The sequence below is a fragment of the Mobula hypostoma genome, chromosome 11 (genome assembly GCF_963921235.1).
Source record: "Mobula hypostoma chromosome 11, sMobHyp1.1, whole genome shotgun sequence".
NCBI classification, from domain to species: domain Eukaryota; kingdom Metazoa; phylum Chordata; class Chondrichthyes; order Myliobatiformes; family Myliobatidae; genus Mobula; species Mobula hypostoma.
Window position 1 is genome coordinate 101,174,657 of NC_086107.1, and position 24,698 is coordinate 101,199,354.

At 47.2% G+C, this 24,698-nt stretch overlaps 1 protein-coding gene across 12 annotated transcripts in view; it reads left to right on the plus strand.

Moving 5' to 3' along the window:
• triobpb (TRIO and F-actin binding protein b) overlaps positions 1-24,698 on the plus strand; it is a 305,286-nt gene that overhangs the window by 268,901 nt on the left and 11,687 nt on the right. For all 12 annotated transcript variants that reach the window (XM_063062679.1, XM_063062675.1, XM_063062672.1 and 9 more), the window contains 5 exons: positions 9,027-9,167; positions 12,153-12,300; positions 17,007-17,124; positions 19,261-19,420; positions 24,494-24,613. In XM_063062679.1, coding sequence (XP_062918749.1) covers positions 9,027-9,167; positions 12,153-12,300; positions 17,007-17,124; positions 19,261-19,420; positions 24,494-24,613 — 687 coding nt within the window. The remainder of the gene's footprint in view (positions 1-9,026; positions 9,168-12,152; positions 12,301-17,006; positions 17,125-19,260; positions 19,421-24,493; positions 24,614-24,698) is intronic.

The following is a 24,698-nucleotide window of genomic DNA, read 5'->3' on the forward strand; positions in this document are numbered from 1 at the left end:
AAAGAGAATGTCTGGGGTGGGATTACGCTGGCTTCTTTCCCAAGGCAGTGGGAAGTGTAGACGGATTCAATGATAATAGATAACATGTTCTATTAGGTAACTTGGTCAGCATGGACAAGTTGGGCGGAAGGGCCTGTTTCTGTACTCTATGACTCTATGATGTTTCCTCAGTATTAATCACCAAGCCTCAAAACCTGGGCCTCTGTTCTTCCGTCTGCAACTGGATCCTCAACTTCATTTTCAGGAGACCACAGTCAGTGTGGACGTTTAATAACACCTCCTCGCTGAGAATCTACACAGGCATACCTCAAAGATGTGTGCTTTAGCCCACTGCTCTACTCTCTCTACGTGTCTGGGCACAAATCAAACACAATCTGTAAAGCTGCCGATGACATCACTATTGTTGGCAGATGCTCAGACGGCGATGAGGCGGTGTGCAGGGCTGAGGTAGGTCGGCTGGTTAAGTGGTGACACAGTAACAACCTCGCAGTCAGTGTCAGCAAGACCAAGGAACAGATTGTGGGCTTCAGGGAGGGGAGGTTGGGAGAACACACACACCCATCCTCATTGAGGGGTTAATGGTGGAAAGGGCGAGCATCTTCAAGTTCCTGGGCATCAGCATCGTGGAGGATCTACCCTGGGCACAACACATTGATGCAATCACAAAGAAGGCTCTACTTCATTGGGAGTTTGAGGAGATCTGGTGTGTCACCAAAGACTCTTGCAAATTTCTGTGGATGTACAGTGGAGAGCATTCTGACTGGTTGCATCAAGGCCTGCTTTGGAGCTGCCAATGCACAGGAACGCAAGAGGCTGCTGAGTGTTGTAGACTCCTCCAGCTCCACCGCCACCACAGCATTCCCCACCATCAAGGACATCTTCAAGAGGTGGCAGTTCTAGAAGGTGGCATCCATCATAAAGGACCCTCACCATCCATGACATGCCCTCCTCTCAGTACCTCAGTCAGGGCCGAGGTACAAGACTTTGAAGACCCACACTCAATGCATTAGGAACAGCTTCTTCCCCATCACCATCAGATTTCTGAACATTCAATGAATCCATGAACACCACCCCATTATTCCTTTTTAAAATTTTTTTTGGCTCAGCATAACGAACGTTTCAATTTCCAGATACACTTACATTTACATTTCTTCCCCTCACAGATATCAGCTATCAGAACACTACCATCAAAATATAGACATCACCACAACATCCTATACAAAAACCTTTATCAGTTTAGCAGATAAGTTTACATCTACATACTGCAGAAAAGGTTGCCATGTTTTATGAAAACTATTTGTTTCAGTGTGCACCATACATGTCAAAAAGTCCAAAGGAATGTGTTCCATGATTAATTTACGCCAATCAAAAAGTCCAGGGGCCTTATCGGATGTCTAACAAAGTAAAATGTTCTTCCTCACACAAAAAGTCAGAATGTTAAGAAGTTTTTTCTGACGTGCATTAATAATATGACTGCTGGGTAAGCCTAAGAGAAAAGACGCTGGGTCCAGTTCAAGCTCCATCTTCAGAATCTTTTCCATTTCACCCAAAATATCACTCCAGTATTATTCCTTTTTTTAAACAATTATTTTGTAATTTTATGACTTTGCACTGACCTTTTGCTGCAAAACAAATTTCACTCCCATGTTATTCAGTAACAATAAACCTGATTCTGATTATTACGTTCTCCTTTCCGCCATCTTGTTTCATCAGAGACCTTCTTCCTGACTACATGGTAAATGTTTTCCAGTTCTGATGAAAGATCATTGCCCTACCCTAAAGAATTAGCACAGGTTCTCACTCCACAGATGCTGCTGAGTGTCTCCTGCATTTTCTGCTTGATCTTGGTGCATTTTTCAATTGCTGCCCTCCTTGAACCCAGGAGTCTGCTGGGGTCTGTAAAGCACAGCCTGTAGTGGGATTGGGGGCTGTGTATGTGCACAGGAGGAATGGGGCTTGCTTCACTGTTGTTGCTTGCCTCCAGCACACCCTTGGGTGTGTTGGTTGTTAACCTAAATGACATATTTCACACTCGATACACATGTGATAAATAAATCTAAATTTGCAGCCTTCCCTTAAATGCATCTCCATATTTCTCCCTTCACTCCCACATCTTCACTCTGGCTTTCGACAAACAACAAATTACACTGACCAAGTTTTATTAATCTCAGATATTTTTTCCCTCTTTACCTTGGGACGTGGCATCTGGCTGCTTCCTCTCGCAGGCACACAGGTACCAATGTTGGAGCTATCTAGGAGAGCACAACTTAATCAGGTGCCAGGGTGGAGATACGTTTCTACCAAAGGAGGTGTAAGGCACTCCTTCCCTTGGCTAGCCTGGAGATCACCCTTGGTCAAGGTGTAGCACCTGCTGAACTCCCCCCCCCCACCCCGATCAGGGTCACATGAAACCATGGAAGCAGGTGGTGGATGGTCATATGAACAGCCAGCACATCACAAGACCTGGTTATGCAACCTCTGATGCCAGGCAGATAATCTCTGAAGAGTATTGATAATGGCTGGGGTCACCTGTCTTGTAAAGACACTGTCCAGAAAAAGGCAATGGTATACCACTTCTGTCGAAAAATATGCCAAGAACAATTGTGGTCAAGACCATGATCGTTCATGTCATATGACACGGCATGTAATGATTGAATGAACACACAACTTAAGTGAAAATCATTAAAAAAACAGGAGATTCTGGAAACCTAAATGAAAATAGAAATTGCTGGAAATATTCAGCAGATCAAGTCGCATGTATTATTGGAAGAGAAACAGATAGAACACTTACCCCTTTTCATCAGAACTGATCACAATTGTAAGGAAGGGCCTTCACACAGAAATGTTAACTCTGCTTCCCTCTCTGCTTTACTTTCTCTGCTGCTTTAAGCTGTGAAAGAAGTCAGAAAGTGGGAAATGCAGCCCAGCGCACTGCACTGAACAGAGTAGTGAATGGCCAGGCCTTTTGGTGATTAAAGTTGAGGAAGAGATATTGACCAGGCTACTGGGGGAGATGCCTGTCCTTCAGGTGGAGCTGTGGAGTCTCTCTTATGTCCATCCAAAAAAGACAGTTGAGTCAGGAATCAGAGTGATACAGCACAAAAACAGGCTCTTTGGCCCATCTCACCCATGCCAATCAAGGTTCCTTAGCCCCACTTGTACATACCCATCTAAACCTTTCCTATCCACATACTTATTCAAATGTCTTTTAGCACCTGCTTGAAGCACTTTCCCTGGCAGCTCATTCCATGTACACACTACGCACTGCACGAAAAAAGTTGCCCCTCCAATCCCTTTTAAATCCTTTCCCCTTCACCTTGTCTCTGGCCTCACACTGTGAAGAAAATACCTCTTCAGAGGGAGTGGGGGTTTTGATTCCCTCTCCCAATGGGGGGAGAAAAAGAGTGCGTGCATTCAGGAGGTCACAGACTCACTCTGCCGCGCCCCACAAATGACTGAACTTTGCAAACACGAGGAATTCTGCAGATGCTGGAAATTCAAGCAACACACATCAAAGTTGCTGGTGAACGCAGCAGGCCAGGCAGCATCTCTAGGAAGAGGTGCAGTTGACATCTCGGGCCAAGACCCTTCGTGACTGTACCTCTTCCTAGAGATGCTGCCTGGCCTGCTGCGTTCACCAGCAACTTTGATGTGTGATGACCGAACTTTGCATACAGGATCTTGGCGACACTCTCAGTGGGGTACTGTCTCAACCGGAAGATGTTCTGTCTTTACCGCTGCACTGGGAGCATCCGCAGGCATCTTTCTGTTGCAGATCTCTGGAATTTGGGCTTGGACGCGTGGCATCAAAGCAGGAGCATTCCCATCCTCAGACAAAGGTCCATCTCCGAGGATCGTAGTGGAGAGGCTTGCGAGTTCCTGAGGTCCCGAGAGAGATGGCGTCTGGAGTTTACCCATCTCGCGTTTAGCTTCTGGTAGGACCACCCGTTGCAGTATGGTCAAGGAGGAGGTTTCAGACAAAGAATGATCCAACTAAGACCTCGTCGGTGGAGCTGGCAGAAGATGGGGACACATCACAACAGCAGTGGACGGCTGCAGGAGTAAAGGGTCCCCAGTCATCTTGCATTCCATGTCACTGGACCCTGACCCTGATCTGTCAAGGACCATGTGGTGGCGGCTGCCTGTTTGTCGGTTTCCCCCCATTAAACAAGCAAACACTTGCATTCTCCATTATGGGAATCCACCCTAACGTCCCGGATTTGACAACCCTTTCAGAGAACATCATACTCGACTTGAGTGATCACATCAATATTAAGACTGAGGTCAGAGAGACTCTTTCAGATGATGAAGACAGAGAAGGACGTCAGAAGAACAGAGTGTGAAGCAATAATAACGATCCACTTCCTTGGTCTCAGTTCTGCACAGGAGAGACAAGAAACATCGTACGGCCTCTGCATCTACTGATGGGCGTTGTAAATTAGTGTCAGTGATGTCTGCACTTCAGGCGTGAAAACCGCAATTGCACATCCAGAGAAGGTGTGAAGAAAATAAATGAGGCTGGCCAAATTAGGAGCCCAAAAAAAAGCCAGAAACCGCGCCTCCCTCCCCATCAACCTCACGGAAGCACTCCAGTGTGGTGTCTGCACTCAGCTAGGACCTGGCCTCTTCCACTGGTGTTGCACTTCCCTATTCGAGCGGTGTAACGACAGGCTGGATTGTGCTGTCAGTATCAGTAACAAGGGTCAGTCCACTTACATCTAGCTATTGTAGAGGTTAATTCTTCTCACTGGGACTTTGTTACCTCTAGACTGAGTGCTGTGTCCATGCTGACCGTCAAGCACCCATTTTTTTACATTAACCTGACCCTAACCCATTTCATCAACCCCCTCCCCACCACTCGCTTAAACACACTTGGGTCAATTTACAGTGTCCAGTTAACCTAACGACCGGCACCTTCCTGGGATGTGAGAGGAAAACTGGAAGACTGGAGATTGGCAGAGAGAAGGTGCAAACTCCACGTGGACAGCCTGTGTCCTCTACAGTGATGCTGTGAAAAGTCTTATCTCTGGGGTCTTAATGCTTCAGACACAGGGAGCACTGCCAGCTGGGGACAACTTCTTCAGCATTACAGGAGAGCAACAGAATGCTACTCTAAGTTATTGGCTCGTGTCTCTGAAGCGGGCCGAGAACCCATGGCCTTGCTCAGAGGGTACAGTATAACCTACTGGTCCCCAATAGCTCATAACTGGTCCCTGTAAATGTCAGTCAGGCCAGTCATAGTTCAAGACACTGAATATGAAAGACAAACAACAGGAATTCTGCAGATGCTGGAAATTCAAGCAACACACATCAAAGTTGCTGGTGAACGCAGCAGGCCAGGCAGCATCTGTAGGAAGAGGTGCAGTCGACGTTTCAGGCCGAGACCCTTCGTCAGGACTAACTGAAGGAAGCTTCATCAGTTAGTCCTGACGAAGGGTCTCGGCCTGAAACGTCGACTGCACCTCTTCCTACAGATGCTGCCTGGCCTGCTGCGTTCACCAGCAACTTTGATGTGTGTTATATGAAAGACAATGTTGTTTTGATTTTCACTTGAAATACTTTTAAAAATTAATTGGATGGGTAGATGGATTGGAAGGGTTTAGAGGGATATTGGCCAGATGCTGCCGTGTGTTTGGTCAAATGGAGAATTCCTGTGCTCTTTGACTCCACACTCAGTAGCCACTTTACTAGACACAGGAGATACATAATCCTGAGTGTATTTCTGCATGCTCATGATCTTCTGTTGCTGTAGCCCATCCACTTCAAGGTTCGATGTGTTGTGTGTTCGGAGATGCTCTTCCGCACACCACTGTTGATATGTGTGATTATCTGAGTTACTGTCACCTTCCTGTCAGCTTGAACCAGTCTGGCCATTCCCCCCGACCGCTCACATTAACAAGGCGTTTGCACCCACAGAACTGCCCCTCACTGGTTTTTTTTGTTTTTTCACACCATTCTCTATAAACTCTAAAGACTTGTGTGCGAGAAAGCCCAGAGGATCAGCAGTTTCTGAGATGCTCAGACCATCCCATCTGGGACCAATAATCATTCCACAGTCAAAGTCACTTAGATTACATCTCTTCCCCATTCTGATGTTTGGTCTGAACAATAACTGAACCTCTTGATCTTGCCTGCATGCTTTTATTCATTGAGTTGCTGCCACGTGATTGGCTGATTAGATATTTGCATTAATGAGCAGGCGGTCTGGTAACTAATAAAGTGGCCACTGAGTGTATGATGCCCCCACCTCCGCACACCCCCCCATCTGATTCCAACTGTCGTTCAACACTCTTTTCTTCTCTAATGGCCCCTATAATGGGTACTCCCAATGAATGCATGCACACGACCTCACTCAGTAGCGTAGTGGTTAGCGCAGTGCTGTGCAGTACCAGTGACTAGGGGTTCAATTCCCGCCGCTGCCCACAAGGAGTTTGTATGTTCTCCCTGTGACTATATGGTTTCCTCCAGGGGCTTTGGTTTCCTTCCATAGTCCAAAGAAAAGTGTACAGCCGGCATTTCAGGCCGAAACCCTTCGGCGGGACTGACGAGAAAAGGCTGAGGATTAGATTTAAAAGATGGGGGGAGGGGGAGAGAGAAACACAAGGTGATAGGTGAAACCTATCTCCATCCCCTCCCTCCACCATTCTGCTTCTCAGCTTTTTTTTCTCCAGTCCTGCTGAAGGGTCTCGGCCCGAAATGTCTGCTTTACTTTTTTCCATGGATGCTGCCTGGCCTGCTGAGTTCCTCCAGCATTTTGTCTGTGTTGCTCTGGATTTCCAGCATCTGCAGATTATCCCTTGTTTGTGATTAAATTACAGGAGCAGTTGGGCAGACTAGGACTTCATTACTCGGTGTTTACGAAACTAAGGGGTGATCTTATAGAGGTATATAAAATCATGAGGGGCATAGATAGGGTGAACGAACTCAGTCTTTTTGCCAGGGCTGGGGAATGAAGGAATAATGACCTGGATCTGGGCCATCCCCTCCAAATATCCAGACCTGCATCTCGGTTTTTTTGTACTACCTTACTTTCCATTTTTATATTTTCTATTTATGATTTATAATTTTAATTTTTAATATTTACTATCGATTTGTAATCCAGAGAGCGGGAAGCGCAGAATCAATTATCGCTATGATGATTGTTCATTCTAGTATCAATTGTTTGGCAACAATGAAGTATAAAGTATAATGGACATAGGTTCAAGGTGAGAAGGGAGAGATTTAATAAGAATCTGAGGGAGAACATTCCCGTAGAGCGTACTATGTGTATGGAATGAACTGCCCGAGGAGTTGGGGCAGGTACAGTAAGGACATTTAAAAGAAATTTCAGACAGGTACGTAGATGGATGAGGTTTAGAGGGATATGGGCCCAAAGCAGGCACATGGGATGGACTGAAGGGCTTGTTTCTGTGCTGTATGAATCTATATTGGCACATTAAAACCAATTTATTTTTGCTGTGGTGCAGTGGGGACCAGTAAATTGATGACAACTGTGTTCGAGCCTCCTGTAGAGATCCTAAAATTGACCCAGCTTCAGATGCTGCCAGTTATAAACAACAGGCATGGCTCCTGTTTCCTGTGTTAGTGGGGTTGTGAACTACTGGGAAGGATTCATTGTGTTCCTCACTTCACTTATTTATTTATTTGTTTATTTATTTATGCATTCATTGAGATACATCACAGAATAGACACTGCCCAGTAATCCGGGCCTAATCACGGGACAACCTGATGATACAACTGGGTTGTGAAACTGTGAAAGCCGTGCTGTCACAGGGAGAAGGTACAAACTCCTTACAGGCAGTGGTGGGAATTGAACCTGGGTCGCCTGTACTGTAAAGCGCTGTGCTAACCACTATGCTGCCGTGCCTTAACTACAACTTTGGAAGCAGAAGGCTGCTGTTCCAGCCCTCAGTCTCGTTCACCGCTCGCTGTGGCAAATGCCAATCCTGCCTTTCAGCCCCTGCCTCGGTTTCTTCTCACTTTGAAATTGATTCTCAGATTCTGCTAGGAAGTCTGTACAAGTCCTAGAAAACCATACAGGCCGTTCCCGTGTAAGGAATGGGTTCTGTTTCTACAGAGGTGGATAAGATGATTTAATTTATTAAGTCAGAAAGACATGAGGAAAAGCAGTCACTTGAGAGGGTGCAGAGGAGATTTACAAGGATGTTGCCTGGATTGGGGAGCATGCCTTATTGAGAATACATTGAGTGAACTCGGCCTTTTCTCCTTGGAGCGATGGAGGATGAGAGGTGACCTGATAGAGGTGTATAAGATGATGAGAGGCATTGATCGTGTGAATAGTCAGAGGCTTTTTCCCAGGGCTGAAATGGTTGCCACAAGAGGACACAGGTTTAAGGTGCTGGAGAGTAGGTACAGAGGAGATGTCACTGGTAAGTTTTTTCACTCAGAGAGTGGTGAGTGCGTGGAATGGGCTGCCGGCAACGGTGGTGGAGGCGGATACAATAGGGTCTTTTAAGAGACTTTTAGAAAAGTACATGGAGCTTAGTGAAATAGAGGGCTAGAGTTAAGCCTAGGAATTTCTAAGGTAGGGACATGTTCGGCACTACTCTGTGGGCCGAAGGGCCTGTATTGTGCTGTAGGTTTTCTATGTTTCTATGACAGCAGGGGTTCTTTTTAAGCCGTGGACCCCCCGGATGGGAACCCCCACTCTAGTGACAACACCTCCACTGTATTGTAATGAAATGTATCAAAAGAGCATCAGACCGATGAGAAAGACTGATTACTGAAAGTGGTGGGAGACATGAAACAATGTAGTCTGGCTATCTGTGGGATCAAATGTACACATGAACATTTGGGATTTCATTCATATGTAGGGGTATCCATGAGCTGGGTGTGTTGTGTAACCCAGGGACGATCTGTAAGGTTGAGCACACAACTAGCTGAAGGAACTCAGTGGCATCTCTAGAGGAGAATAAGCAGATGACATTTCAGGGCCCTCATCAGAATTCAGCAGTTTACTATCTCTCTTCAAGGGTTTGAAGGCTATCTTTTCCCTCAAATTTCAGATCTCCACCCTAAATCAACAACTGGATGAAACCAGGAAAGAGCTAGAAACTTTCCGGGAGCAGAGTTTTCAGCTGCAGGGGCAGCTAAACGCATCCGAGGACCTGAAAAAGCAGACGGCTCCTAAAGGCTTCATCTCTCAGGTAGGGGGCTCGCCACCGAGCTGGGAAAGGCTGCGTCCCTTTGCAGACCGGGCAGCGGGGTCAGTAACGGCCAGATTCGGTCCACGCCTGTGAACCTGTGTTTTCCCCGTCTCCTGCGGCTGAACCCGGCGCAAAATGTGTAACCCCCACACATGAGAGGTAACTCTCAGTTCCAAGCCACGAGGTCCAGCGTTAAGGAGGGAATCACAAACATGAGCAAATCTGCAGGTGCTGGAAATCCAAAACAACAAGCCCAAAATGCTGGAGGAACTCAGCAGGTCAGGCAGCATCTATGGAAACAAACAGTCGACATTTCGGGCCGAGACCCTTCATCAGGGCTGTTAAAGAGGGTGCAGGAACAGGGGGAGCTGTCAGTATAAAATGCAAATGTCATTAGTAAAGAGCAGACTGCTGGAGGAGTTCAGTGGCTGGGGCAGCATTTATCAAGGGCAGTGTGGGGAGGAGAGGAATTTCAGGTTGAGACTCTGCATCAGAACCCGAAACATTGGCAGTTCCTTTCCCCCACCGATGCTGCTCGAGCCCATGAGTACCTCCAGCAGTTTCTGTTTTGCTCCAAATTCCAGCTTCTGCAGTCTTTGGTGTCGACATATTAACCAGGGACAAGAGGAGGTGAAAAAACAGTGGGGGCTGAAGGTGTATATGTCATTACCTGGAGTCCAGTCCAGCTGACATGTTGAATCCGAGACCTGGAAAAGATGCTAATCTTTGCAAGTAGTGCAGATTGTTATCAACGATGAAAGATTCGGGTATGTGAGGAGGCAGGAGACATTTGCATTATTCTTAAATCAGTAAATTGGTTTAAGATTGTCGTATGCACTGAGGTACAGTGGAAGTCCATTCATACAGATCATTTCATTGAAACAGTAGTACACGGGAAAACGATAGCAGACTGCAGAATATTAGGGGTGTAGGGGTATAGACCGGGTAAATACAAGCAGGCTTTTACCACGGAGGCTGGGTGGGACTACAACCAGAGGTCATGGCTTAAGGGTGAAAGGTGAAAAGTTTAAGAGGAACATGAGGGGAAACTTCTTCACTCAGAGGGTCGTGAGAGCGTGGAATGAGCTGCCAACGAGTCCATGCGAGCTCAATTTCAACATTTAAGAGAAGTTTGGATAGGTACATGGATGGTAGGGGTATGGTCCGGGTGCAGATCGATGGGAGAGGGTACTTTAAATGGGTTCAACATTGACTAGATGGGCCAAAGGGCCTGTTTCAGTGCTGTACTTCTCTATGACTCTGTAATGTTATAGAGAAAGTGCAGTGCAGATAGACAAGGTAGTCTCTGAGGTCAAGAGTCCAAGTTATATGAGGGGACTGTTGAATAGTCCTACAGCAGGCAGATGGAAGTTGTCCTTGATCCTGTTGGTACATGTTTTCATGCTTTTGTATCTCTATCCAGTGGGAGAGGGCAGAAGAAGGAATGTCTGGCGTGGGTGGGATCTTTAGTTTGGTTGGCTGCTTAAGCAAGGCAGTGAGAAGTGTGGATAGAGTCCATGGCGCTGTGGAGCCCATAGAGATGTATCGAGCTGTGTCCACAACGCTCTGTAGTCTCTTACAGTCTCGGGCACAGCAGCTGCCATTATAAAGTACAGAGACATAGAACATGGAACCAGTATTTTGGCTTACCAAAGCCATGCTGGACCATCAGCCACTCATTTACACTAATCCTGCCCAAACCCGTTCTATTCTCACTACCTTCCCATCGATTCCCCCATATTCTCCAACTCACTCGCATACCAGAGGCAATCTACATCGGCCAGTTAACCAGGCAGCCTGCGTGTCTTTGGGATGTCGGAGGAAATCGGAGCACCCAGGGGAAACCCAGGCAGTTACAGGGAAGGCATGCAAACTCCACACAGAGAGCACCCGAGGTCGGGGCTGAACCGGTTATCGATCTCACTCTGAAGCTGTGCGCCCTGCCACCTTGCGCGAGGTGTTCAGACGCCACGAGCATTCTAGTAAGGGGAAAGTGATCCAGGTGGCAGGGAAGGCCAGTAAACCAGGAGTCAGCAACAGCAGGGAATTGGCAAATGAATCAGAGCTGTCACAGGATTTTATAAAAAGCACAGATGTGATCATCAGGAACATGCTGTTTTTGAAAGGGCAGCAGTGGCAAAGTTGAACCCACTTCCACTGGCATTTGTAACAAACCATGGGTAAAGCACTGGAGTCGAAAGCAAGGATGGTGCTCTCAGCACCAGCTGCTGCTTAAAAACACTATTAATGCACCAAAGAGGTCCCGATGTTTGACGATAGAACACAAAGGACAGATAATCCAAAGTTCTGTCATAGATGAAAGAACGACAGAGAGATGCTGAGGTTTAGGAAGGAAGTTGCTGCCCTAGACAGCCCGAGCAGTCAGAAATGGAGTCAGGTAATTTAGAAGGTTGTGTTAGTGGGTATTACAGAGGAGGGCCATGGAGGACTTTGAAAACGAGGATTTAAAATTGGAGCATAATGTATGTGGGAACTGGTGACAGTGGGTGAGCACGGGGCAGATGGAAGGGGTCAGGGCTGCTGGTTGCCTCTTCTGTGACATTTTACACCCTCCCCCGTCCCCTTCCTGGTGACACAGATTGAGGCCGTTCAGTGGCCAGCCTCTTCTGCCATTGTTAGATCAAGGCTGAACTGAATCTGACCCCATCTTCCCATAACCCTTCCCCGCACAGATCCATTCATCTCTGTGCTGACGTTTCACTTGCCTCCCAGCTCTGGGGAGGGGGTTGTCAGATTGCCACTCCCCTTTGTGTGAAGGGCCACGCTCGAATTACATGCTTCTCAGGCTAGACCTCGCCAGAGGAAATGGCTTCCACTTACCCTATCAGCTCAGTGCGAGCACTTCTGTCAAGTCCGCCCGGGCTCTGGGCCATCACTGCTGATGATTTAACCCTTTCAGGCCTGTGGTGAAATCCTGGCCCGGACTGAGAGAGTTTTCTGATCTCTGGCCCTTTTGGTGTGCAGGCAACCTGCGAGCGAAGCTTTATGGAGATGGAGAAATCCCACCAGAAGGCGATGGAGGAGCTGCAGAGGCAACACCAGCGGGAGTTGGAGAGGGTCCAGCAGGAGAAAGAGCAGCTGCTGTCTGAGGAAACCAACGCCACAATCGCCGGTACGAACAGGGAGGCTTGCAGCTGGTGCTGGTGTGGGGGAAAAGGAGGGAGAGAGGCTGCATGCGGAAAGTAATCTCCCAGCAGGGCCCCTCCCAAGGGGGTGTCTCCTCCAAGACCCCTATCTTGTTACAACACAGCAGGAGGGCATTTGGCCCATTTAGTCTGTACCAGCTCTCAGAGCAATCCCACCAGTTCCTTTCACCCTTGTGTTTCCCTATAGCCTATACAATTTGTAAAGTGCACTGTTGAAATGTAGCTATGGTGGCTGGGAATTTCAGAATCAGGTTTAATACCACCGGCATTGCAGCAGCAGTACAATGAAATACGTAATAAGAAGGAAAAGAAAGTGTAAATTATAGTAAGTATATATGTATTAAATTGTTAAAGTACACAAGTAGTGCAACAACTAGAAATGAAAATGTAGTGAGGCAGTGTTCATGGGTTTATTGTCCATTCAGAAATCAATGTGTTCATTCAGGCTTCTGTACCTTCTTCCTGATGGTAGCAGTGAGAACAGGGTGATGGGGGTCCTTAATGATGGATCCCGCCTTTTTGAGGCATCGTCCCTTGAAGGTACCGCATACTGGATAATCTGGTGGCGTATTGTAGAGTAAGGGTTAACCATCGGTCAGGGATGATCATGTCCTTCTGAGGAAAGGGTCCTGACCCGTTACCTCGGTGAGTTGGTCTGATGATGTGGCTCCTCCGACAGTGAGGCACACCCTTAATGCTAGATCTTCTTCTTAAGTCTCCAGGGTATTTTGACCCCTCTAAGTATCTCTTAAATGTTATGAGAGTCCACCATCCCTTCAGACAGTGTCCAACAAGTTCCAGATTCCAACCAGTGGCTAAATTTTTTTAAAAATCCTCTGACCCTGTTGGGGCGTATTCTGGAGTTAGGGTATATAGCAAAGATTAATTTCAACAGCAAGCAATCTTCAGATCTGAATGTGGATTGTAGATTGAAGTTAAAATGCAGCTTGGAACAGCAAGTTGCAGACTAGGGGAAAAAATTCCTCTGACCCCTTCTAACTCTCCTACTTCTTAACCCTGAGACAGGGTTCCCAGCCTGGGGTCCACAGACCCCTCGGTTAATGGTAGGGGTCCCACGCATAAAAAAGGTTGGGAATCCTTGCCCTAAATCAATATTCATCATAAACACCTCTGCCAATGGGAAACGACCCTCACTATCCATAACATAGGTTTAATAAGATCCAGGCTGATCTTTTACCTTAGCACTACTTAGCCCCACATTGCTTGACTTCATTGACAGATTAAATGTTCCTTGATAAGTGATTAGCTAAACCAGTAGGAGGTTTCCCTTCATTAAGATTAGTAGAGATTCTACTGAATGTCATCAAACCTGTCGTGAACAGAATCAGCAGTTTACAACAGCCACTCGGAAGAGGATGTGGCAAACCTGCCTGAGTCTGATTGGCAAGGAAAGTCTTGCTGGAAACAGAGTGTTAGGTGGGGTGGATTTAGGGAGGGGTTGATGGGTGTGTGAGAGAACCCTTAAACCCACATTAACCCATTCTGTTCTCACCAGCTACCCCAGATTCCTCCACTCGCCTTACACACTTGGGACAGTTTACAGCAACTTCCTGACCTGCGCAACTCTGGAACTGGGAAATCATGGTGTAGAAGTTTACAGATTGAATGCTGGAAAATGGGATTAATATAGAGAGATACTTGATATCTAGGATAAACTTGGTGGGCTGAATGGCCTTCTAGTCTGTTCTATGATCATTGAGTCGCTTTCTGATTGGAGAAGCGGGTGTGTAAAGGGGGCAAATGTCTAGCATCTGTTTATTATATTTTATTGTAATCCTGTTTAACTCACATGAACTTCAGATCAAGAGGAATTAAATCCGCTTGACTGGCCAACAAATCTTTAACATTCTTACATTTATTTATTTTTATTGTTTTGTGCGGCTGTAACGAAGGGGTGGGAGGAGCCGGTGGGTCTAATATATTTGGATTGTTAGAAAATATTCGATAAGTTGTTAGACAGTTAACAGAGAGCAGAAGGTGAGAAGGCAAGGGGCATCTACCTTGGTTGTGTCGCCAAAAAAAAGCATCATCATAAGAATTGTTGCTGGGATGGGGGCTCAACAATCAATCAATTTATTTACTTATTGATTGATTGAGATATGGGGGGAACAGGCTCTTCGAGCCACAGCACCCAGTAACCCCCCGATTTGATCCTAGCCTAATCACGAGACAATTCACAATGACCAATTAACCAGTTCGCCTTTGGACTGTGGGAGGAAACTGAAGCACCCAGGGAAAACCCACACGGTCACAGGGAGAAGGTACAAACTCCTTACAGGCAGTGGTGGGAATTGAACCCAGGTCACCTGTGCTGTAAAGCGTTGTGCTAACCAGTACGCTGTTTTTCAGTCCGTCTCACTGAACTGGTTGTGCTGGGTGTTTCCAGCATTCTGATCTGCTTCCGGTTCGTTGCGGAGGCAGTACAGGGGTACAGCTGGTGGAGCCGCTGCCCCTCAGTGGCGTTGTCACAGGTTCAGTCCTGACCTCAGGTCTCATCTGTCTGGAATTTGCACATTTTCCCTCCTGACTGTGGGGGGGGGGGGTTCTGGTTTCCCCCCACATCCTAAAGATGTGCGGGTTAACAGGCTGTAACCTGTCCCCAATGTGTAGGTGCTGTGTAGAATCCGGAGGAAATGGAACTGGGATTGGAATTTAGTTTATTATCATTGTATATACTGAGATACTATGAAAAGTTTGCCTTGAGTGCTGTTCATACACAGTGTACTGAGGTAGAATAAAGTGTAACAGCTACAGGGAAAGTGAAGTGCAGGTATATAACAATCTACAAGGTAGATTGAAAGGTTAAGAACCCATGTAATCATAGTAGGGAACTCTTACTACATCGGGTTAGAAGCTATCGAGCCTAGTGGTGCGTGCTTTCAGGCTTTTGTATCCTCCACGCTTTATAAGGGGGAGGAAGTGAGAATATCTGGGGTGGGTGGGGTCGTTGATTATGTTGGCTGCATTACTGAGGCAGCGAGAGGCGCAGGAGGAGGCTGCTTTCTGTGAGGCGCTGAGCTGTGTCCGCAACTCTCTGCAGTGTCTCGCAGTCACGTGCCGAGCATTTGCTGTACAAAGCCACTGGTGAAAACGAGATTGATGTGGAATTGTGTGTAGGGCTCTCACATACATCCACCAACTCCTCCCAGAACCTGTGCCCACCTGCACCGTACATTTCTGTGGCTCTATTTCCTGCAACACTGTTTTCCGTTTCCAGTGTGTTCCTCTGTTACTGCCAGCGCTGGGAGCAGTGATGTTACCTGGTGAGCCCTGGACCCCATCCTCACATAGACGTTCCTTCTGTTCTCTCCGCTCCCACCCCTTCTCTGCGACTGAGACCATGCTCCTTTTCTCCAGTTCCGAACGGGGAGAGGTTCTGTCTCTACAGGCGCTGCCTGACTTGCTGAGAGTTTTTTCACCTAGAACCTGCCAGCCTTCTCCTTCCCATCCTCCCCCCACCATCTTTATAGGGCCTCTGCCCCCTCCCTCTTGTACTCAGTACCAGAGCCCATGAAGGCAAGTATGCCAAGTGCTATTTTTTCCACCACCCTGATGGCCACATACTCCTCTTACCTCTCCTCACCTGCCTATCAGCTCCCCCTGGTGCCCGTCCTCCTTCCCTTTCTCCCATGGTCCAATCTCTTCTCTTATCAGCTTCCTTCTTGTCCAGCCCTTTGGCTTTTCCACCCACGTGGCTTAACCTATCACCTTCTAACTGTAACAAACGGAAGGGTCTCGGCCTGAAACGTCGACTGTACCTCTTCCTAGAGATGCTGCCTGGCCTGCTGCGTTCACCAGCAACTTTGATGTGTGTTGTTACCTTCTAACTGTCCTTCTTCCTCTCCTTCCACCACCTTGTTCTGGGATTTTCCCCCTTCCTTTCCAGTCGTGATGAAGGGTGTTGGCCCGAAACGTCAACTGTTCATTCCTCTCCATAGATGCTGCCTGACCTGCCAGTTCCTCCAGCGTTTGGTGTGTAGTTGCTTCAGATTTCCAGTGTCTCTGGTGGTGACAATTTACAGTGGCCAGTTAACCCCTACCAATCAAGAAGTAGCCGGAAGAACGTGCAAACTCCACACTTGACAGCACCATAGGTCAGGATAGAACCTGTGTGATTAGTGAGGCAGTAGGTCTGCTAGTTACTAGTTAGTGTCACTGTTGGACAAACGGACTGGAAACCAGTGATACGTGGCCAATGGCGGGTGAAATGAGTTGTGATAAGGACAGGGACCTGGAAGAATTTGAAAATGGAGATGAAGATAATAAAATGAATGTGTTTCTGTAATGGGAGAAGGTCAGCAAGTGCAGAGCTTATGGGTGAATGTGATGACTCCATGCCTTCATTTAGCTTTGTGACAAATGGCTCTCAGTCTCAATCTCAAAAAGACCCAGGTCATTAATTGCCTGAGGGTCTGGAAGTAATTTGGAGAATGTGTAGCTTGGGTGGTTGATGGTTGGGTTGAGCTGTTCTCCGATCTTGGCCATTTACTTGCAAACATTTCATGAGGAGACATCATCAGTGCGCTGTTAGTTGTCTTCTTGTGTGGTGACGAAACTTCTTGCGAGTGAGTTGCCAAGATCAGAGGGCCACGCAACCCAGCATGAAGGGCCTGCTCCTGTCGTGGTTAACAGCCTGTGTTTCATGTGACAGCCATCGAAGCAGTGAAAAAGGCACACCGCGAAGAGCTGGAGAGGGAGATGGAGAAAATGCGCTGCACGCAAAGCATTGCGGCCAACAGCGATCTGGAGAGACTGCATAAGCAGCACCAGTGAGTACGGGTTAATGGTGTGGCTGGGGAACCCAATACACAGCCAGTGCAGTGCATTCCGATGGAGGCTGCTGGCTGCATTCCACTTGTATAAACTGTTTTATTCCTGTTCTTTGGGAAAACCAGTATATCTATTGGCACCAGGGCACAAACTAACCGAAAATAAACTCAGACAAATGCTGGAAATACTCAACAGGTCTGTGGAGAAACAGTTAAATCTTGCTCTGATGAAGAGTCATTGACTGGACACGTTGATCGCTTATTCCTCCACAGACGCTGCTTGAACAAGCCACGTGTTTCCAGCATCTTCCAACGTCTGCAGTCTTTGTTTTGATTTTCAACATGGACTCACTGAGTTGGACTTGGAACAACATTTATTTACTCAGCAAACTGAGCCTTGCATACACAGCACACCAGAGCAATCACTCCATAGTTTTAATCAAAGTGAAACTCTCCGAGGAGTCACAGAGTCGTACAGCAGAGAAACAGGCCCTTCAGCCCATCATGTTTATTCTGCTCTTTGTAACTACATATGCTGATCCCTTCTGGACCTTAGCAATTCAGGTACTTGTGGAGATGCTTCTTGTATGTTATGAGGGTCTGAACTTTCCCCAGCTCTACAGGGAGCATGTTCTCATCTGTTAGCAAAAAACAACCCCCTCCACTCAAATCCCCTCTAAACCTCCCATCTCTCTCCTTGTCTGAGAACACCCACCAAGGAAAAAAAGCGCTTATTATCTGTCCCCTCATAAAGACCTCTATCAGGTCACCCTTCTTCCTCTGCTCCAGGCCCACCCAGTCCCTCCTCATGTCTGTAACACTCCTTCCCAGCCATCATGCCAGTGAAACACAAGAGACCTCAGACGCTGGAACCTGCAGCAACTATCGGTCTGCTGGAGGAACTCGGCAGGTCAAGCGGCATCCGTGGAGAGAAAAGGAATTGTCGACGTTTTGGATCCCGATTCGGGTTTTCAACTTGAAAAGCCGACAATTCCTTTCCTTCCGCAGACGCTGCTCAGCCCACCGAGATTCCTTGTTGCTGCTAGCCTAGTGAGTCTCTCCACCTCTCCGGTGCAATCATATCCTTCCTATAGTGTGGTGACCAGAACGGAACACAATACTCCAAGCGTAGCCTAGACAACACTTTATAAAGCTGCAACACTGTGCCCCAATTCCTATATTCTCTGCTGTGGCCAGTGAAGAGAAGGGACCTTTATGTCTTCTTCACCTGTCTGGGGTTGCTGGGATAGCATGGCTCGAAGGGCCAGAAGGGCCCACTCTGCACTGTATTGCTAAATAAATAAATTATTTCAAGAATTTATGAACACATCCCTCAAACTCTTCCTGTTCATACTCCCTAGTGTCCTACTACCTACTGATTACATCCCACCCTTGTTGCCTTTCTGAAAGACATCAGTTCACTCTTGTCCATTTGCCATTATCCCACTTAAGTTTTCCAACTGATCTGTGTCCCTCTCCAGGCTGAAACGGCCTTCCTCGCTATCCACAGCACACAGCCAGTTTTGCATCGGCTGCAACTTGCTTATCGTATTTGTACATACATGCACAAACATAAGAGGGCAGAGGTCTGGAGAACACAACAAAGTTCTCCTGCTGAAAGCAGGGTGATACTTGCAGCAGAGTAGGGATTTCTACATAACACAAGTTAAGGGTGTAAAATCCATTCCAGTGGCAGCACGAAGATTACTGCACAGGACGGGAGAGCAAGCTTCAGATTTTGACTGTGGGTTGTATTTACACCATGGAAGGTCAGGATTTAAATTCCCAAAATTGTAAACAAAACTTTGGTATAGAAAGCTTCCCTTGATAATGGCAAACATTAAGCAGTAGGGTTGTTTTAAAGCTGACCGCTAGAGAAGCAAACCTAGCATTTGGAACATAATTGACTCCCAGCCCAGAACGGTACACTTGATGCTTACCTCCCTGCTGATGTTGCCCAACAAACCACTCGGTCTGGGAGGCAACTAGGGATGGGTCATAAATGCGTGCGGTGCCCGTGACTGGATAGGCTGTGTCTCCAGCTGTGATTGACAGGCGTTTCGCCCAGTCACGCGGAGGGATGGTGTGTTGGGTCTGCCGATGCAACTGCATATTCCGTATCTGTCTGTGTCACAGGAAGGAGCTGCAGGTGCTGCAGCGGGAGCTGCAGGTGCTGTCGGAGCAGTACTCCCGCAAGTGCCGGGAGATCGACTGCCAGGTGAAGGAGACCCAGCTGCGGGAGAAGGACCTGTCGCGGAGCCAGCAGGAGAACAAGGAGCTGCTGCGGCAGAACCAGGTGATGAGAAAGTGCTCTCTGTTTCCCGGCGGCAGCCCACCGTGTGGGAGAAGGCAGGGGTTGAAGCATTAATAGTACCCGGCAACACTCTGCTGATAGAGTGAGATCATTGAGATAATCTCCTAGGGTGTATAGTGTCAAAGAAGCAGGCCTTTCGGCCCACTGTGTCTGTGCTGACCATGGGGTGCCCACCTACTCCGATGCCGTTTTCTGTGCACACACTTTGCCATCACCTCTCACCCCACTGATCGCCCACCGCCTACACTAGGGGCAGTTGACAGCGGGCAGTTCATCCACTGACCCCGCACGTCTTTGGGATGTAGGAGGAAACTGGAGCACCCAGAGGAAACTATAGAGTCACATGGAGAACCTGCAAACTCCACACAGACAACACCTGAGATCAGGATTGATCTATGAGACACCAGCACTCATGGCTGCTGCACTGTGCCTGTGCTCCAGATCAACTGGGTGGCCTACAGGCCTAGGTAGGGTGAATCAGTCTCTTTTCCCCAGGGAACCAAAAACTAGAGTGAACAGATTCAATGTGACGAGAAAACTTTAAAAGAGCAACTTACTAATGCATAGGGCAGTGTGTAAATGAGACAAGCTGTCAGAGAAAATAGCTGCAGGTACCGTAATAACATTCATTTGTATATATACTGTACATGGATAGGAAAGGTTCAGCATCAGAATCTGGTTTAATATCACTGGCGTTTGTTGTTATGTGGCAGCAATACTTTGCAAAAAAACTGTAAATTTCAGTAAGAAGTGAGAAAAATTAAGTAGTGAGGTAGTGTTCATGGGTTCAGTGTCCATTCAGAAATCGGATGACGGAGGGAAAAGCTGTTCGTGAATCGCTGAGTGTGTGTCTTCGGGCCTCTGTACCTCCTTCCTGATAGTAGCAATGAGAAGAGGGCATGTCCTGGGTGATGGGGGTCCTGAATAATAAATGCTGCCTTTTTGAGGTATGGCGCCTTGAGGATGCCCTGGATGCTGGCGAGGATAGTGCCCATGATGGAACTAACCAAGTCTACAACTTTCTGCAGCTTATTTCAGCCCTGTGCAGTGGCCCCACCCCTGTACAGACAGTGATCCAGTACCCCACCGTACAGATGGTGATCCAGTGTCCCCCTCCCTGTACAGACAGGGATCCAGTGTCCCCCTCCCTGTACAGACAGGGATCCAGTGCCCCACCCCCCGTACAGACGGTGATCCAACCAGTTAGAAATCTCTCCAGGGCACGTAGGTAGAAATTTGCGAGTGTCTTTACTACAACTGCTGTCGTGCCTTCTGTGTGGCTGCATCGATATGCTGGGCCCAGGAAGAGACATTGACGTCCAGGAATTGAAATTGCTCACTTTTTCCACTTCTGATGCCGTGATGAAAGCTGGCATGTGTGCCCTCCTCTTGCCCTATCTGAAGTCCACGATCAGCTCTTTAGTCTTACTGATGTCGAGTGCAAAGGTTGTTCCCTGCAACACCACTCAACCAGCTTAGAGGGATACCAGCCAAAAACAGGCAAATAGGACCAGCTTAGGTAGGCAAAGAGAAGTTGGGCTGAAGTGTGTGTTTCTGTACCGTACTCTTCTCCTGCTTGGGCCCTTAGCTCCCTGTGCAGCATAGGCCATGTATGACCTCCCGTCTCCAGCATCCAAAGTCGATGACATGGTTGGAGTTCATCGATTCTTCTGTAATCCATTGCATCCACTGTACAGGGATTGTTCTGTACAGCTTCACCTGAGCCCTGTTAGCTGGCCTTACCCATTTCCACCTCTCATGACATGGACATAGAGTTGGACTTCCCATACCGAATTACTCTGACTCATTGACTCCCACGCTGAGGATCCCTCTAGACTGAACCCAGAGCCTCAGTATTTAAATTTCTGGTCAGTGATTTCCAGGATGGGGGTGGGGGTTGGTGATGGGAACCCTGTAAAATATTACGCTGGGGAGTTAAACCTCTCTTGCTGGTGGTGATCACTGAGAGGCACAAGTGGAACTTCCATCGGTCTGTGTTTCGATGTTATTAGGGGTCAGGCTTTGTGCGGCGATGGGCTGCTTCATCCACCGAGGACCTGCAACTGGAATTGAGCACCCTTACAACTAGAGACCATCGAGGCAGAGCTGTCGGGGAGGTGTGGAGAATCGTTGTTAAGGAATGCCCTGCGTATTTGACTGGCAAGGAGTAGGATCTTCTCTGTTACTCCAAACCAGGCTTGTTGGGTAACCTGTGTTTCCTAATAAATGCACGTAGACTGTCTGGGTCAACTCATAAAAGTTTGATTACTGTATCCCTAAAACAGATCCTGCTCATTTCCCCAATGAGCCTCTAATCCCATTGTTTTATCCCTCCACTGCTCTTAAATAGCAGGAAGGAGGGAGGTAATCAGGAAATGGTGCAGCAGTCTAGAAAATCTAGTTAGCAGGAAACATTAGGGCAGATTTTCAATTTCCGGTCTGGCGGATGTGGGGAGGTTTGGTGTTCAGTAGGTGTAGAGTTTGTCTGACCGGTCCACATTCACTTCACTTGGGTAACCCAGGACACCAGCAGTCTGTTGGATCAGAAACTAATCCAGGACCCTTCTCTTCTCTTGAATGGGCGGAAAGACCCCAGAGGGGTGTCTCTAAAACAAGGCTCCTATGCCTTCTCCTTATTTACCCTGTTCCCACTATTTCGGAAAGTTGGAGAGGTAAGTGCACGGTGGCAGAACTGCTGCCCTACAATGCCAGCGACTCCGGTTCAATCCTGACCTCAGGTGCTGTCTGCGTGGAGTTTGCACGTTCTCCCTGTGACCATGAGGGTTTCCCCCAGCGTTCCTGGTTTCCTTCCCCATCCCAAAGACATGTAGGTTGTTTGATTAATTAGCCATTGTCATTGCCCCTAACGCGTGGGTAAATTGTAGATTCTAGGGGGATCTGATGGGAACATGGGTGGAATAAAATGAGATTAGTGTAGGAGAAGTGGAAGTGATGGTGAGCATGGACTTGATGGGCTGAAGGGCCTGTTTCTGTTCTGAATGTCTCTATGATCATGACTTTTCCCAGACACTGTTCATACTTCAATCAGTATCACCAACAAACAGCTTTAACTGGTAACATTGTTGGGAAATATCTGCCTGAATCGTCTACATCACAACACTTCACGTTTCTCTAGGGGATGTAAGAAGTAGAATTTGGCCCCTTGTGTCTGCTCCACTGCTTTATAATATCATGACTGAAACTGATTGTAAGAAACTTCGTGATGGCCTGAAGTGGGTGGTACAAATGCAACTTCACTTCCCTGTCAGGAATAGTTCATACTCAAAGTGATGAATGAATGAATAAGTGAATGGAATGGGTTTGGTCCATTGGAACTGAGTATAACGGGCTTGAATGGGAATTGATTCAAAGCATTGAAAGTTGTTACAATGAGAATGAATGGAGAGGGCCAGGTCAATCACAGTTCTGTACGGTGAATGGTTCACATACGGCTTGTGTTTATCAAAAACCAGAATGCTCTCAGAGGATTATGCTTGAAAAAGAGTAACTAAAAAGTTCAAAGTAAATTTATTATCAAAGTACGTATATGTCACCATATACAGCCCTGAGATTCATTTTCTTGCAGGGATTCATAGTAGCATAAAGAAATACAGTGGAATTAATTGAAAACTACATACAAAGCATCTGTGGGTGTGAACTTCCCACTATTCAGGACACTTACAGCGACAGGTGTGTAAAAAGGGCCCGAGGAATCATTGGGGACCCGAGTCACCCCAACCACAAACTGTTCCAGCTGCTACCATCTGGGAAACGGTACTGCAGCATAAAAGCCAGGACCAACAGGCTCCAGGACAGCTCCTTCCACCAAGCCATCAGACTGATTAATTCATGCTAATAAAATTGTATTTCTATGCTATGTTGACTGCCCTGTAAGACCATAAGATATAGGAGCAGAAGTAGGCCATTCAGCCCATCAAGTCTGCTCCGCTATTCAATCATGGGCTGATCCAATTCTTCCAGTCATCCCCACTCCCCTGCCTTCTCCCCATACCCTTTGATGCCCTGGCTAATCAAGAACCTATCTATCTCTGCCTTAAATATACCCAATGACTTGGCCTCTATAGCCGCTTGTGGCAACAAATTCCACAGATTTACCACCCTCTGACTAAAGTAATTTCTCCGCATCTCAGTTCTAAAAGGAGATCCTTCAATCCAGAAGTCATGCCCTCTTGTCCTAGAATTCCCTACCATGGGAAATAACTTTGCCATATCTAATCTGTTCAGGCCTTTTAACATTCGGAATGTTTCTGTGAGATCCCCCCTCGTTCTCTTGAACTCCAGTGAATACAGCCCAAAGGCTGCCAGACGTTCCTCATATGGTAACCCTTTCATTCCTGGAATCATTCTCGTGAATCTTCTCTGAACCCTCTCCAATGTCAGTATATCTTTTCTAAAATAAGGAGTCTAAAACTGCACACAATACTCCAACTGTAGTCTCACAAGTGCCTTATAGAGCCTCAACATCACATCCCTGCTCTAATATTCCATACCTCTAGAAATGAATACCAACATTGCATTCGTCCTGTTGCATTTATTTCTGTACATATTACTTATTACAAATTACAGTAACTTGCACTTTGCACATTCAGATAAAGGCATAATGTAAAGATTTTTACTCACGTATGTGAAGGATGTAAGAAATAAAGTCAATTCAATTCTATTCAAAGACTGACAACCAATGTACAGAAGAAGACAAGCTGCAAATACAAAAAAAAGAATAATTAAATAACACTGAGAACATGAGTTGTAAAGTCTGTTCAGAGTTGAGGTGTCAACTGAAGGGTCATAACTGCTCCTGAACCTGATTGTGTGGGACCTATGGCTCCTGTACCTACTGCCTGGTGGTAGCAGTGAGAAGAGAGCATGGCCTGGATGGTGGCAGTCTAAATGCAGGTTTTGCTAATTTTCTTGCTCTCAGTTTCCTCTAGATTGTAATCCAGCCAAGCCCTGATGCCCCAGGATTTCTTCGACCTCCTAGGTGGACAGGGAGGGTTAAGGTTCAATGTTTCAGAAGTTTCTTTCTGTCCCTTGCAGGAGCTGAACAGCCAGTTGCTGGAGGAAATAGCACGGATACGAGAGCTCGTTACAGGGAAGAGCCAAGATAGCACAGCCACTTTACCTGTGACAGGTGACAGAGACAGCTGTGAACTAGAGGTAAAACTGTGGAGGAGGGAGAGGGATGGGGGTGAGGGTGAATTGGGGTGGGTGGTGAGGAACAGTGCTTTTCACTGAAATCTAC